The sequence below is a fragment of the Cervus canadensis genome, chromosome 2 (assembly GCF_019320065.1).
Source record: "Cervus canadensis isolate Bull #8, Minnesota chromosome 2, ASM1932006v1, whole genome shotgun sequence".
Taxonomy (NCBI): domain Eukaryota; kingdom Metazoa; phylum Chordata; class Mammalia; order Artiodactyla; family Cervidae; genus Cervus; species Cervus canadensis.
This window is the reverse complement of record NC_057387.1, coordinates 74,751,282-74,765,426: the sequence shown is the minus strand read 5'-3', so window position 1 is coordinate 74,765,426 and position 14,145 is coordinate 74,751,282. Positions and strand designations below refer to the sequence as shown.

At 39.2% G+C, this 14,145-nt stretch overlaps 1 protein-coding gene across 4 annotated transcripts in view; it reads left to right on the top strand.

Annotated features, from left to right (window-relative positions):
• The window catches only part of PDE4B (phosphodiesterase 4B), a 646,239-nt gene that overhangs the window by 599,536 nt on the left and 32,558 nt on the right, over positions 1 to 14,145 (top strand). For 3 of the 4 annotated variants that reach the window (XM_043461050.1, XM_043461052.1, XM_043461053.1), the window contains one exon: positions 2,719 to 2,831. In XM_043461050.1, coding sequence (XP_043316985.1) covers positions 2,719 to 2,831 — 113 coding nt within the window. Of the gene's footprint in view, positions 1 to 2,107; positions 2,127 to 2,718; positions 2,832 to 14,145 lie in introns of those variants that run through there. The other variant, XM_043461054.1, reaches the window with a different exon arrangement.

The following is a 14,145-nucleotide window of genomic DNA, read 5'->3' as shown; positions in this document are numbered from 1 at the left end:
GCTGTACCGATAAGTAGCTGCGCTGTGATGCCTCCATCCTTAACCCACTCTGACATCTGTGCCTCCTGCCTTAGTTACTGGGATAAGAAGGCTCTCAAAGGAGGCATAAAGAAAGCCTTGACAATGGATGAAGAATCTGGGAAGGAGCAAATTTTCATTTACTTCAAAATTTAACTTTTTACCTTAAAAATATCATGAATGACCAGAATAAGAGAAAGCAGGGGAGTAAGATCCTGCCATATCCGTTGGCCAGTCACTGGCACCTCACTATTTTTTTTTCTAATATTTATTTTTATTTATTTGGCTGTGCTTGGTCTTAGTTGCAGCACCCAGGATCTTCAGTTGCAGCATGGGAACTCTTAGTTGCAGCATGTGAGATCTAGTTCCCTGACCAGGGATTGAACCAGGGTCCCCTGTATTGGGAGCATGGGGTCTTAGCCACTGGACTACCAGAGAAGTCCCTGACATCTCACTCTTGTCCCGACTCTAGGAGCATGTATGTGCTCTTTCTGTATAATAGACAAGGAATGAGTTGTGGAGATGGCACTTACTTGGTAGATCATTGAAGAGTTTTCCTCTTTCTTCAGGGCTTCACTTCTATCCTTACTATTTTTCTTTGTGAGTGGACATCTGATCCCTTTTTTCCTCTTCCTGAAAGAGAAATGTAACTTACCATCCCACAGTTGTTTTGTACATCAGTCTATTCAAAATGCTCCACACAAGCTGCTCAGCTCACTCCCCACCATCCTCGTGAATGTCTAATCTTAATTACTGAGAACCACGGATTGTGATGTGGAAGATACCAGGGTGGTGAAGCCTGAGGAATTAGGAAGTGGTTGGACTTTTTTACAAGAGGTCTGGAGGGAGAACGGGAGAGTTCTGTCACTTCAGGAAAAGCTTCCTTAGATGAAGTGCTTTTCTGGAAGGAAATAGAGAAGAGGGGGTGTTTCAGACACACTATAGAGAGTCAATGAGGAGGTGCTTTGTGTTGAAGCAGCTTGGCAAAATTGAGGAAGAAAGGAGGGAAGGCATGTGTGAGTCTGGCTTGAAATGAGTTTTACTGAAAACACCTCAATTCTGGTCTGCACATTTCTGAGGAGTGTGAAAAAAAAAAAATGGAGGAAGTCACCTCCAGTGGTTTTGTGGCTTTTTAAGTGTGACATACAGGATATTGAATTTTAACCCCTGGTTTCCCTGAAGGGTAACCATATGTGGGGGATAAACAAAACACCTATTCTTTGAAATGTGCATCTGCGCCAAGTGGTTCCAGCCACTTGGAATCTCTCTTCTGTTTATTCCCCTTTCTGCTTCAAGTGTGAGTGTCACACATAAAATTACTCAAATAATAATGATAATAAAACTATGTGGTCTCCCTAGGAGTTCTGTATGAACATATAAAAATGATTTCTAAATATGATAGGAATATGTGAGTCTTTTCTTTATAATAGAATTTCATGTGAGATTTTTAATTTTATTAGTGTCTACTGTGTGCTTCCATTCCAGAAAGCTCTGTAGACTTAAAGGATGTTGTTCCCCTTAATATAAGTCACGTATGCAGGAGAGCCCGAATAGTTTCTATAGCTGTCTGTAGCATCATTAGTTCATCTAGGATTTATAAAATTAATTTCAGTGTTTACTGAGATAGGGTTCTTAAGTCAGTAGCCTTACGTGTTAGCTTAGACTCACAAACTTTTGGGTATGGAATGACATACTGCAAACACTTAAAAAGAGTTTCATTACCCAGCAAAAATATGAACTTAAAAGCAATGCTCTATTTTTTTTTTCTTAACAGACCACTGAGAAATATTTACAGAAAGCCTAGATTCCTATGGTAACAAATCTGAGCCCCCAGCTTTCATCAAAAAATCTGCCACAGTCACATCTGGCTCCACCTAAAAGTCCGGTTCAGAATTTCCCTGTGATCCTGGGAGTTGCAGAAGAGAAGTTTTAGCTTTGTTTAGTATAACAAGAACTGCCTAGACTCCAGGGCCAATAAATGTGTTCACGTAAAACTCCAGACAGTGTCTCCGAGAGACTGAAGCCTTATCGGGGAGACCTCATTTTGCCTCGACTTAAAGGGAGACTCAGAAGAGAGGAGGACTAGCCTTCTCCCCTCGCTTGCGTGGGTCAGTGTCTGCTGAATTGAAAGTTATTCCAACATTTGCACATTTCCCCGGAATGAATGAATGCACAGGCCTTCCAATGTAACTGTCAGTTTCCCCCTCCAGTTTTCGGTTGTACGTTTCATTTAGAAGAAAAGCCAAATGAGAAAATGCTTTCCTCATTTCTCCTCTAGATTGCAAACACTCAGAAATGACATCACGCACCCTAAAGAAATCCCGAGATGACTAAGGCACAGAGAGCCTGAGAAAACTGACTGCTTCTGCCTTTAGTTTTAGGACTCATGTATGCAGATGAGCTTTTAAGAGCCGGTTCCCCGCCTTCTTCCTCAGAGGAAGTTTCTTGGTAGATCGCAGACACCTCATCTAGCCCGGGGGCGGGGGGCGTGAAAACTTGGCACCAGCCATCCCGGGCAGAGCACCACGGTGATTTGTTCTCCTGGTGGAGAGAGCTGGAAGGAAGGAGTCGGCGCGCAAATAATGAAGGAGCACGGGGCCACCTTCAGTAGCGCCGGGATCAGCGGCGGCAGCGGTGACTCGGCTATGGACAGTCTGCAGCCGCTCCAGCCTAACTACATGTCTGTGTGTTTGTTTGCAGAAGAATCTTATCAAAAATTAGCAATGGAAACGCTAGAGGAACTGGACTGGTGCTTAGACCAGCTAGAGACCATACAGACCTACCGCTCTGTTAGTGAGATGGCATCTAACAAGGTAAGAGATGACCGTTTTATTCATGAAAGTGTTACCGCGCGGCGAGCTGTGGACTCCCCTGGCCTCTGCCAGCTGCAGAGGTGCATGGGGACTCGACTGTCAGCTTTGCTGATCTGCCTCCGATGATTCTGTTTGAAAATGCCACACTTGGCTTGTGTCTTGATGCTTCAGCCCAAGCTATTATCCTCAGTACAATTCCCAGAAACCAAACCTTTTTCTTATTGATGTCTTTTGGAATGTGTTTAAGGTGAGAAGTGTTTATGAAGTATACAAATCACTATACAAGCGAAAAAAATTTTTTGTTTTGTATCTGAATGAATCCATAGGTGAAATTGTTGTGTTGCAATCAAGTGTTATATATGTTTTTTGAACAAGAAAATAATGCGACTTCTGTATAGCATTGGCGAGAATGATTTACCCTGAAGTTTCCTAAATTCTGAAATTCTCAGAAGGACGTTCTGGGATTCTAAAACCTTTCCTTTCTGATGCTGGTATGACCTAAGATTAAAAAAAGAAGCAATATACTTTGTCTCCAAAAAATAAAATTACTTTTTAAAAGTTTGCTGCTTTGCATAATGGAATCATTTGAAATGAAGTTCCACTCATATTGCAAAGAAATGGTTTTATGTACAATGCCCAGACAAAATTTAGTGTTGGGGAGCTTTAATTATCTACCATTATATCATTTGTTAAAGTAACACCTGGATTTAGAGTGCTGATTAATGAAGTGAGAGTTGTTGCTTTTTGTTTGTATTTTTCTCTCAGAGAATGTTAATTATATACATATACATATGAATGTATGTGTATTTGTCTATTATTTTCATTGAAATCTTAACACTGCACCCTCATAAATACACATTTCAAAATCCCCAAACATCCTAGCCTGAGGTATTATCTTTTGTCTTAAGAGTTCTGGGGATGGGAAGAGACTTTGCTTCACACCTGCCAAATGCCCTTTCCAGCTCTGAATGTGCATCCCTGCTCCTTTTTCCTGGGGTTAAAAGGATTGCCTTCCTATCAAGACTTGCTGGCTCCTGCTCAAAGGATCTGAGCAGAGGAAGCATCACATCCCAAAGTTTAGTGGGGGTGCACAGAGAGTGGACTTTTCTTACTCTTGTTTGTTGGTTAATGAAAGGGCAAAGAAAAAAAATGTCTCTCTCAAAGTCTAGTTCAGATTCGAGTTGGAAAAAAAGAGGTTTGAGGTTTAACTATTTGTTGACTTTTCTCTGAATTTCTCAATTGAAGCTAAATTCTGGTTTTTTCCAGGCTGTTGTAAATCTCAACCAACTGCTTCCCCATGAGAAGGGCTTAACTGTGTAACTTCTCCAAACCACACTGGAGTGCATGCACACAGAAGGAGTCTCACACAGGCTCTAGCCCCCTTTGAAGAATTCATGGAGTCTCTGTTCTTTGCATTTTGTGATCATTGATACGTATGCAAGATGTAGATTCAGTGTTTAGGGGTAGTTTTTTTTTTAGCAAGTTTCACCATAATGGATACGTTGAACTTTCTTCTAGAGTCACTAAGATAAAGTAGGCACCTAGCTTTAGAGGCAGAAAAAGATTACTCATTGAAAAACTGCAAATTGCCATGAGTTTTATTTTTGAATGTTGATGCCTTGTGTATTCTACCCGGTTTAGTGTCTGGAGTGCTGAAATTAGATATTGTGTGTCTTGCAAATTTATTATAAATAATTTCATATTCAATGTATAGTTCATGAGACACTGGCACCAGGGACCATGTAGGTCCTAATGAGAATTCTAAATGCTTCGGGCTTCCGCTTCTCTTTATGGTGTCATGTGCAGGAAGCAATGAAAGTTGAATAGAGCTAACCCTAAAGAAAGGGCTAAACCTTAATGTTGACACAGTTAGCTTAAGTAGAAGGCATGCAGCTTTACCTGTTTCTAGAGCTACATTGGAGAGGTTATAGGGCAAAGCAATTACCCTGTGATGAATGCCCAGCTGACAGGAGAAGTCAATTTCAGTTTTTACAAAGATCTCTCTCTTTTTACTTAGCCACTTACCCCCAACCCCAAAGTCTTGATTATCCAGATAATCATCTCAGGTGAAGCTTAAGTCATAGTACATATAATGTAATATAATGAGAATATTTTTATGGCCACCAAAAAGAACTTGATTTATACCAGTTTAGGGGGAACTGAATTATCTGTGGTAAAATTAAAATTCCATTTTCAGTTTTAAATATTGTCAAAATTATTTGAGTATTTCATCTGAACTGCTGTTTAAAATTATCATCATCATTATATAGTCTTTTTTGGTCATCTTTGGCTTACTCTCAGTGAATAAAGGAACTGTGGCAAATCTCTGAGTTACAGACTTGGAAGTAAGTGTGAAGATATTCTATACTGGAAGTATGTGAAAAGCATGGGATTTGGAGTCAAAAGATTATGGTTGAAATCCTGTTTCTGTCATTTATTAGCTATTTGGCCTTGGCCAACTTACTTAACTGCTCTAAGACTTAGTTTTCTTCTGTAAAACGGGATAAAAGTGGTATACCTATCTTGCTGAGGTTGTTGTGAAGACTGAGATTATCCATCTGAAGCACTTAGCAAGGCCCCTGATATGTAGGAAAAGTTCAAGAAGTGATAACTTATTAATAGCATCCACTGTTGCTAAGTGGGCTAAGTGGCTTGAGTCATATCCGACTCTGTGTTACCCTATGAACTGTATCCCCAACAGGCTCCTCTGTCCATGGGACTCTCCAGGCAAGAATATTGGAGTGGGTTGCCATACCCTTCTCCAGGGGATCTTCCCAACCCAAGGATCGAACCTGCATCTTTTTGTCTCCTGCATTGGCAGGCGGGCTCTTTACCATAAGCGCCACCTAGGAAGCATCCACTACATCTTTGCAAAAACAATATGTGTCTCTAGTTGTGATCAGCTAAGTGACTGCTGAGTTTTGTTTGCAGCTTCTGAACTTACATAAGAGTGGTGATGGGAGAGCCAGTGTTTTGCTTTAGTGTTTGGAGATTAGATATATGCCAGTCTACATGCAAATGGTAGAATATTGACTGCATCTAGTAGAGGAAAAGCAAGTGTCTATATCAGTTCATCTGGCTTGGGATGTATTTGTTTGTTTATTGTTTTTTCTTAACCTTTTTGAAGAAAGCTGTGACTCAAATATTCCAACTATCCCAAGTGAACTTCAGGGCTCAGAGAGTTAGATAAGAAACTGTTTCTATGACTTCTCCTTAGCCCAAATCTCCCTCATCCTTTAGGCCAAATGGATTTCCAGAATTACAGAGAAAGATACAGCCAGGTGGCTCAGTATTGTAGATTATTTTCCCCCCAAGAATTACAGCAAGATGGAACAGATTAAGCAGGAGTTTTACGAGGCAAAGACATTGTCTTTCAAGATGAGAAGAATGTGTAGTGAACCTTCTGCCAGCAGCCCAAGTTCAGCTAGATGTGTGAGAGCTGTTTTCTGTAACCACAGCTTGCCTGATTACATTTATTCATTAATTTTTGTTTTAACTTTTATCACCTCCTGAATTAGAATTGTCTTTCACTTCAGTGAAATGCATCAGAGCCTGAGTTCCTCAGTGGCAAAACAGTCAGATGTTTTGAAAACAGGATGCTTGGGCTCCACATTAGAAAAAGAGGAACGGAAAGAGAAACAGTATAGAAAGGAAGAAAGCAAATAACCTCAGCAGGATCCCCAGCCCAACAACGGCATAAACACTGACCTATCTTCCTGACCTTCACTGTGGCTCAGTTCCTGACCTCGTGTCACCAAAGCCAACCGACGTCATTGGAGGAGGAGAGGGGGAATGGCGCAGCTGCTCTGAGGGTGACTAGAATTTCCTGTCTCCTTCCTGACACACGCAGGCAGAAAAGTACAGAGTTACAACAACAGTGGCGGAGGAAGGACCGACACAGAACGGTCCCAGTGAGGTGGCGTTGTAACTGGCAGAGAAGAGGGAGGTTTGACTGGGAAGCAGAGTTTCTTGCCTAAAATTTTCAGGTGAAAAATGTCGAAGGGGTCATTTGTACCTGACATGTTGAATGTTTTTCAAAAGATGAACAGACTGTGATATGCACTAAGGAGCTATGTTCAAGCAGTTGGTAGCTGATCTAACTTTCCCCTAAAGTCCCCCATTTCTCAACCAGCTTTGCTCTGGGGCTATTTTATGTATAGTACAAGATTTGAGCCTTATCTTTGAAAATGGAGGTTCTCCTGTTATAAAGAAAAGACCTGAATAGTATCAGACTTCTTTACAATGGAGCATCAGGACCCAGGCTTTCAGTAAATATTTGCTAAGGAAGTCTGTAAGACGGCAGAGGGAGATAGAGGGACTTTATTCTTTAAGGGCACCAGAAAGTCTTCTACAGACAGCATCACAGAGGGAATGAGTCCTCTCGGCGAGGCAGGTTTATTTTTCTGCTTCTTCAGGTGGGGCTGTACTATAGCACCAAATGTGAAGCCAACTAATTGCCTGTGCCCTTGGGGCGGGAGGGATTAAAATCATAGAATTCTTCCAGCCTGGAGCCTCCTGGGACCCAAGATGCAGGTCACTGAACTATGACCATGGTAGGTTGATTTCCTTACTGTTGGTGAGTCATTCTCTATCTGCTTGTATAGTCAATAGGATGGGAAATGCTGGATCTAGCAGAACTGAAAAAGAATAGACCTTATTGGTCAACAAATTCATCTAACACCTCTGTTAGGAAGATGATAGGCCAATGACCATTTATTGAAAGGGATTAATTCCACTTTGCCCCAAATCAAATGACATGATTAGAAGAGTGCCCCTCTTGGGGCCGGAGGAGTCCTCTTCCTAGACCCTGTGCTTATAGAGAGCCTAGTCTGGTCTTCGTCCAGCTATGCTCTGCTCCAGGGGGTGAAGAGGCTGCTGGGTCAAGGTAGCACCTGTGTTACCCCTTCCGGTCTATACTGCATCCACTAGACTCCCACATTTCTGCTCAAATGGCTTTGAACTCACTTCCACGGTCTATTCAGGCCTCTTTCCTGGATGTGCTGCAAGAAAGCATAACTTTAGGTCCAAGGAGTGGCCAAGAGGCAGCAGTTTGGCTTGAGAGAGTTGTGTGGGAGAAGTTTAGACATGCTGGCTGTCCAAGCAGAGAGTGTACTTATGGGGGTACCCACATACAAGGCCCCTGACAGTACTGGGACATGGAGAGAGAACGGGGTAGGGCATGGTCCACAAGCTGGATCCCCCTGCACTACCATATCCAAGACATTCAAGATTTCTAAATTCAGTCTGATCTTCCATAGGAAGGGATGTCTCTTAAGGTAGGAGTATTGGAGGTAGCTTAGTTTATAGTTTTATATATTTAAACTTATGATATGTGACCCCACAGATGTTAGAGATGACGTTGGATTAGAGGGCAGAACACAATAAAAATCAGTTCTTATGGCCAAGCGGGGGACTTATACATTGTTTTGATACAACTTTTCTTTCTTGCTTGCTCAGATGTATGTAAGTTATTGGGGGCAACAAAGTGGAAAGAGCCTGGGAATAAGCCATGAGTTTGAGTTCTAGCTCTGTCTTTATTGAGATATATTATCTTAAACAACTGAATCATTTTGAATCTTTGCCTTTTCTTAACAACAACAAAAACATTGTTGGAGAAGACTATCTCCATGGTCTACTTCAGCTGTAGTGTTTATTGATGGAACAATAATAGTAAACAACCAGTCTACTTTTTTAAGTGAATATTTTGTGTGCAGACACTGCTAATCTATCAATACATTCTATCAGTAATACTCATAGAAACTTTTGAAATAGGTACTGTTCTTATCCCCATTATACAGATGAGTAGAGTGAGGCTTAGAGAGTTGAAATAAATTATCTGGTAAAGATTAGAGCCAGGATTCATACCCAGGGCCATCTGACTCACTACTCATGATCCAAATAGGACAGATAAATATAGAGATATAGAGATACTGAATTACTCTTACAAGGAAATGTTATTGTGGTTTCTGGGAGGTGTTACTCTTCCAACTCTAGCCATCACTGATGGTAATTCTGATTCAAAATTCTAATCTGCAGATACCATATTCTGGGCTTGTGAAAGTGTTAGTCGCTCAGTCATGTCCAACTTTTTGCGACCCATGGATTGTAACCCACCAGGATCCACTGTCCATGGAATTCTCCAGTCAAGGATAGTGGAATGAGTAGCCATTCCCTTCTCCAGGGGATCTTTCCAACCCAGGGATCAAACCCACGTCTTCTTTATTGCAGGTGGATTCTTTACCATCTGAACCACAGGGAAATCCACTGGGCTTGTAGACCAGCCATTAAAAACCTCCAGCTCTTGGCTGGGAAGCAGTGTCTGTTAACATAAAAAAGGGGGAAGAATAATATAGCTGTAGAAAATGGTTATAAAGCACCCAGAAAACTGTAAGTAATGATATTAAACTAATCTACTGCATCAGTTTGCTAAATTCAAGATCTCTAACATGGCCTAAGAAAGATAGTAAAGTTTTGTTTAAAGGACTTTAGCCTACCCTCTAATTCCCTTTTTACCTACTCTCCCTCAAATAAAAAGAAAATGGAGAGAGGCTATTATTGGTATATTTAAATTTTTATTATGATTAAAATAGGGCTTCCCTGACAGCTCAGCTGGTAAAGAATCCACCTGCAATGTGGGAGGCCTGGGTTTGATTACTGGGTTGGGAAGATCCCCTGGAGACCCTGGGATAGGCTACCCATTCCAGTATTCTTGGGCTTCCCTGGTGGCTTAGCTGGTAAAGAATGCACCTGCAATGTGGGAGACCTGGGTTCGATCCCTGGGTTGGGAAGATCCCCTGGAAAAGGGAATGGCTACCCACTCCAGTAATTGGGGCAATTTCATCCTATACAATGTCCTTTCAGTGCAGGCAGTATGACCATAAAACCGAAGAGCATTGCTTCTGTAGCAATAATTAATACAGGGAAATTTCCTACAAGTAACGTGGAGACTGTCTTCCTTGGATTTGTTTTCATACAAAGATGAAATAGAAATTTAACTTGTTTTTTCTTTATCCAATATTATTTCAGTCATTCTTTCTTTGACAAAATAGAGTTGTATTATTGAGTTTAATTCCGTATTCCACATTCTACTCTAATTAAAACTTAAAGATTTGGGAAGTTGTTTAGTGCTTTGTAATAAATTCAATCTGTAATCTATTTCACTTAATTTAGATATTTCTGCATTGATATTTACAGAACCATTTCCTTCGCTGAATTCTAATCCATTAAGTTTAATCTTTCTGCTTAACTCACTTGAAAGTCCCCAAGTGAACACATCTCTAAAAAACAAGCAGAAATGTGATGCAGCTGTTTGCAGGGCAGCAATAGAGAACAGATTATGAGCACAGCGGGGGAGGGAGACAGTGGGATGAATTGAGAAAGCAGCATTGACATACACACACTGCCATGTGTGGAATAGATAGCTGGTGGGAATTTGCTGTGGGACGCAGGGAGCTCAGCCCGGTGCTCTGTGACAACCTAGAAGGGTGTGATAAAGTGGGAGTTGGGAAGGAGTCTCAAGAGGTAGAGGAAATATGTATGTGTATGGCTGATTCTTGTTGGTGTCTGGCAGAAACCAATACAACATTGTAAAGCAGTTATCCTCCAATTAAAAATAAATAAATTAAAAAAAAAACACAAGCAGAAATGAAGTGAAGGAACATTATCTTTGAGTGGTGTACCTCTGGCTAGCAGGTGAGATATTCTCAAAATAGAATAAAGAAGTCATTTTAAGGGGAATCTTTCTCTCCATATTAAAAAATAATAATAATTATATTTAGAGTACAATTTAAATCTAGAACACTAGTTTTGAAAAATATAAGTACACTATGTCAATGGAATAAAGCTCTGTTTTACATCTTTTTATACTTATTTCTCATCTATTTTTTTTTTTCCTGTAGAGTGTGTGCCAGTCTAGAAGGTTCCCCAAATCCATACCATTGTTATCTGTGAAATAAAAGGCCAAGGGTGGAGCTTGCTTTTGTGCTATTCTCCTAAAACATCTTCCTCCTAAGTAAAAGTGTGCTCAGCAAGTCAAGATAGCTCAGCCCTGAAAGCTAGGACTTACCAAACCAGAAGATGCCAGGACAAACTTGTGCCGTGGTCAGTGGATTTCACGCTCCAGAAGGCTCTATGCCAGTTGTTGATGTGCATCTCTGCACATCCCTCCACGTTAGCATTTTTCCAGGGAACTGCCAGCCTCTCTCTGTCTTGCCCACTTGTACGTGATGTTTCCCTCAACTGGTGCCAAGCTGTTTAGTCTCTTGGATATTTTACTGTAACTTCCTTTGTTTGATTTACTTTAAAGTAGCCAAGTATTTCCACAAAGAAAGGGCTGTTACGTTATTTAGAAATGAAGAAGACAGTAAAACTCCTGTTTCTTTTGTTTCTGTTGTGGGAAGTGACTGATAATCTTTTTCTCTTTAGAAAGTGCTTGATAATTTTTTTCTTTCTGTGAAAGTAGAGTTTAAAAGCTATAAATCAGGCAGTTCCACCCGTGAATCACATGTTTCCTTCAGTTAATTACTTGCCATTTCAAATGCTTCAGAGATTGAAGTTTAGTGAACTAATTGAAAAGAAAATTCATCTCCATGACTCAATTTCATCTTTTTTTTTTTTTTTTGCTATTCAAGATATGGTCATCTTAAAAACGGTCATTTAAAACTCTCTGTGGTCTAGTTCCCTTCACTCTTTGCTAACAGCATAGTGCATAATGTTATAACCCTCAGCAAATTATAAAAATGAAATTTGAGTACAGATACTAGGAGGTAAAATGATGTATCCAGTTTTAAGAATTTACCTTTAAGACAAGAGGTTTTGGCATTTTATATCTGATAATTTTAAATAGTTGTTTTGGGCACAGTAAGAAGAGGTATTGTTGTTAAATAAAGATGTCTGTCTAACCCTACCACATAGGCTGTATGATAAAATTAATCAGACAGGGTGAAGTGGAGTGTTAATTTGGCAACTATCTACTGTTTTTGGTCAGAATGGATGGTAAAAGTTAATAAACCTAACCAAAAAAGATCTGAATATATTCTTTTTTGTTATAGTCTATGTGGTTGCATTTGACAAAATTCTAGAACCTTGAGCCCAAAAGGACCCATAGATATCTGTCTGAAGACTTCATTTTATAGATAAGGATTATTAAAAACTGAGGATTAAATATCCAATATGCTCCAAAGATCTTTGAAAAATGTAAAACACAATCTAAATGAAGAGTGATTTTATTATGGCATTACTTCTCCAGGGTCATCAGGTTAATTAATGGAAGACTGAGGTACAAAATCCAACTTGCTCTTCATCTTCAGCAAAAAGCTGATTAAGCTTAATAAAGACATGGGACATTCCTTCCTTAGTTTGCATTTGCATTGATTTTTAACCTTCTCATTGTCTTTCTCATTACCTTTCCTGAATAAAAGCTATCCATATCTTAATCATTTCAAATAAAGAGAACTAATTTAGTATTCCTGAAACTTTTGTGGTCAAAATCTAGCAGGAAATAGTTGGAGAAAGTTACTTTAAATGCCCCTGACATTGATTGTTTTGTTATGCTTCTCTTTGTTTTTTGCTCTTTCAACTTCTGAATTATTATGAATAATAATATATCTGATTTAATATATCATCAGATAGAAAAATCTCATTAAGGCAACCAGTATTAACATTTTTATTTTTGTGAAACTGAAATGGTACCCCACAGATAATTTATTTTCAACTTTTTCAGTTAACATAATCATGTATTTCTTCATTCTTTTCTTAGATTCCCATATATGAAATTAATGGATTAAAGGACAATATTTTTAAAACTTTTGATACTCATTTGCTTTTCCACTGATCCCAATGCCAAAGTTTAAGTAGTAAAACCCCTGTGATTTGCATAACTGCCCTCAGCTTCTTTCTATTTCTTCCTTTCCTCTCTCTGAAATTGAAGGTGATAAACTGGAAAGTTTTACCAACTGGTGAAAAAATAGTCAATGTTTCAATTCTCTCTGCTGCTTAACAGAGCTATTAGTTTAGGAAGTAGAAATGAAGACAGTTATCTCAGATTGACTCTATCCCTGCACCCCAGAATTTTTCTGCCAAAGCTCTCTCAACTCAAATATGCTTTCTGGATTCTTGAGTTGTGTTACCAACATCTTGGTGAAGCTGGGTTTAACAGTGTTGGCAGCTACATATTTACAAACAGTATTGATGTAATTAATGCTTTGTCAACATTTTAAATCAAATAAACCTCACTTATAGTCGATAGAGATACATTTTAATTTGTCTAGGTAGCTCAAAATGAATTTTGATGTTTGTAGATATCTGAATTTAGCAAATATTGCAAATAACTTGCAATAAAACATCGATGAATTTTAAGCTATTAACCTAAATCCTTAAAATGAGAAGATGCAGGAAAAAATGAAGGGAAAATGACTTGGAAAGAACTGATCCTCTGGCTTGTAGTAGCCCCACCACCCTATTTGTGGTTTTGCTTTCTACTGTTTCAGTAACCCGTGGTCAACAGCAGTCCAGAAATATTAAATGGAAAATTCCAGAAGTAAACAATTTATAAGTTTTAAATTGTGCGCTGTTCTGATTAGTGTGGTGAAATCACGCACTGTCCCACTCCACCCACCCAGAGGCACGTGATTCACCCCTTTATCCAACATATCCTGCCCATAGGAGGGCCATCCCATCAACTGTTCTGATATCTCAGTGCTTGTTTTCAAATGGCCGTTATTTTACGTTTTACATAATAATGGTCCCAAATGCCTAAGACAAGTCATAAAATGTGCTTCCTTTAAGTGAAAAGGTAAAAATTCTTGACTTAATAAGGAAAATAAAAAGAATTGTATCTGAGGTTGCGAAGATCTATGGTAAGAACAAATCTTCTATTGGTGAAATTGTGAAAAAGAAAAGAAATATTGTGCCAGTTTTACTCCTCAAGCTGCAAAAGCTATGGCCACAGTGTGATAAGTGCTTAATTGAGATGGAGAAAGCACTAAATTTATACAATATTTCGAGAGACTGCATTCACATAACTTTTATTACACTATATTGTTAAAATTGTTCTATTTTAGTGTTATTTACTATTGTTAATCTCTTACTGTGCCTAATTGTAAATTAAAGTTTATCATTGGTAAAAGAAAAGGCATTTTATGTTCAGAGTTCAGTACAGTCTTCGGTTTCATGTATCTACCAGGAGTCGTGGAACATATCCTCCACTGATACAAGGGGACTACTGGATAGTATTTACTAGGGGAAATTATTCCATGCCTAAAATATACTTAATGGTCTAACCTTAGCTCTTTTGATATTTACTCATTGCTAACCA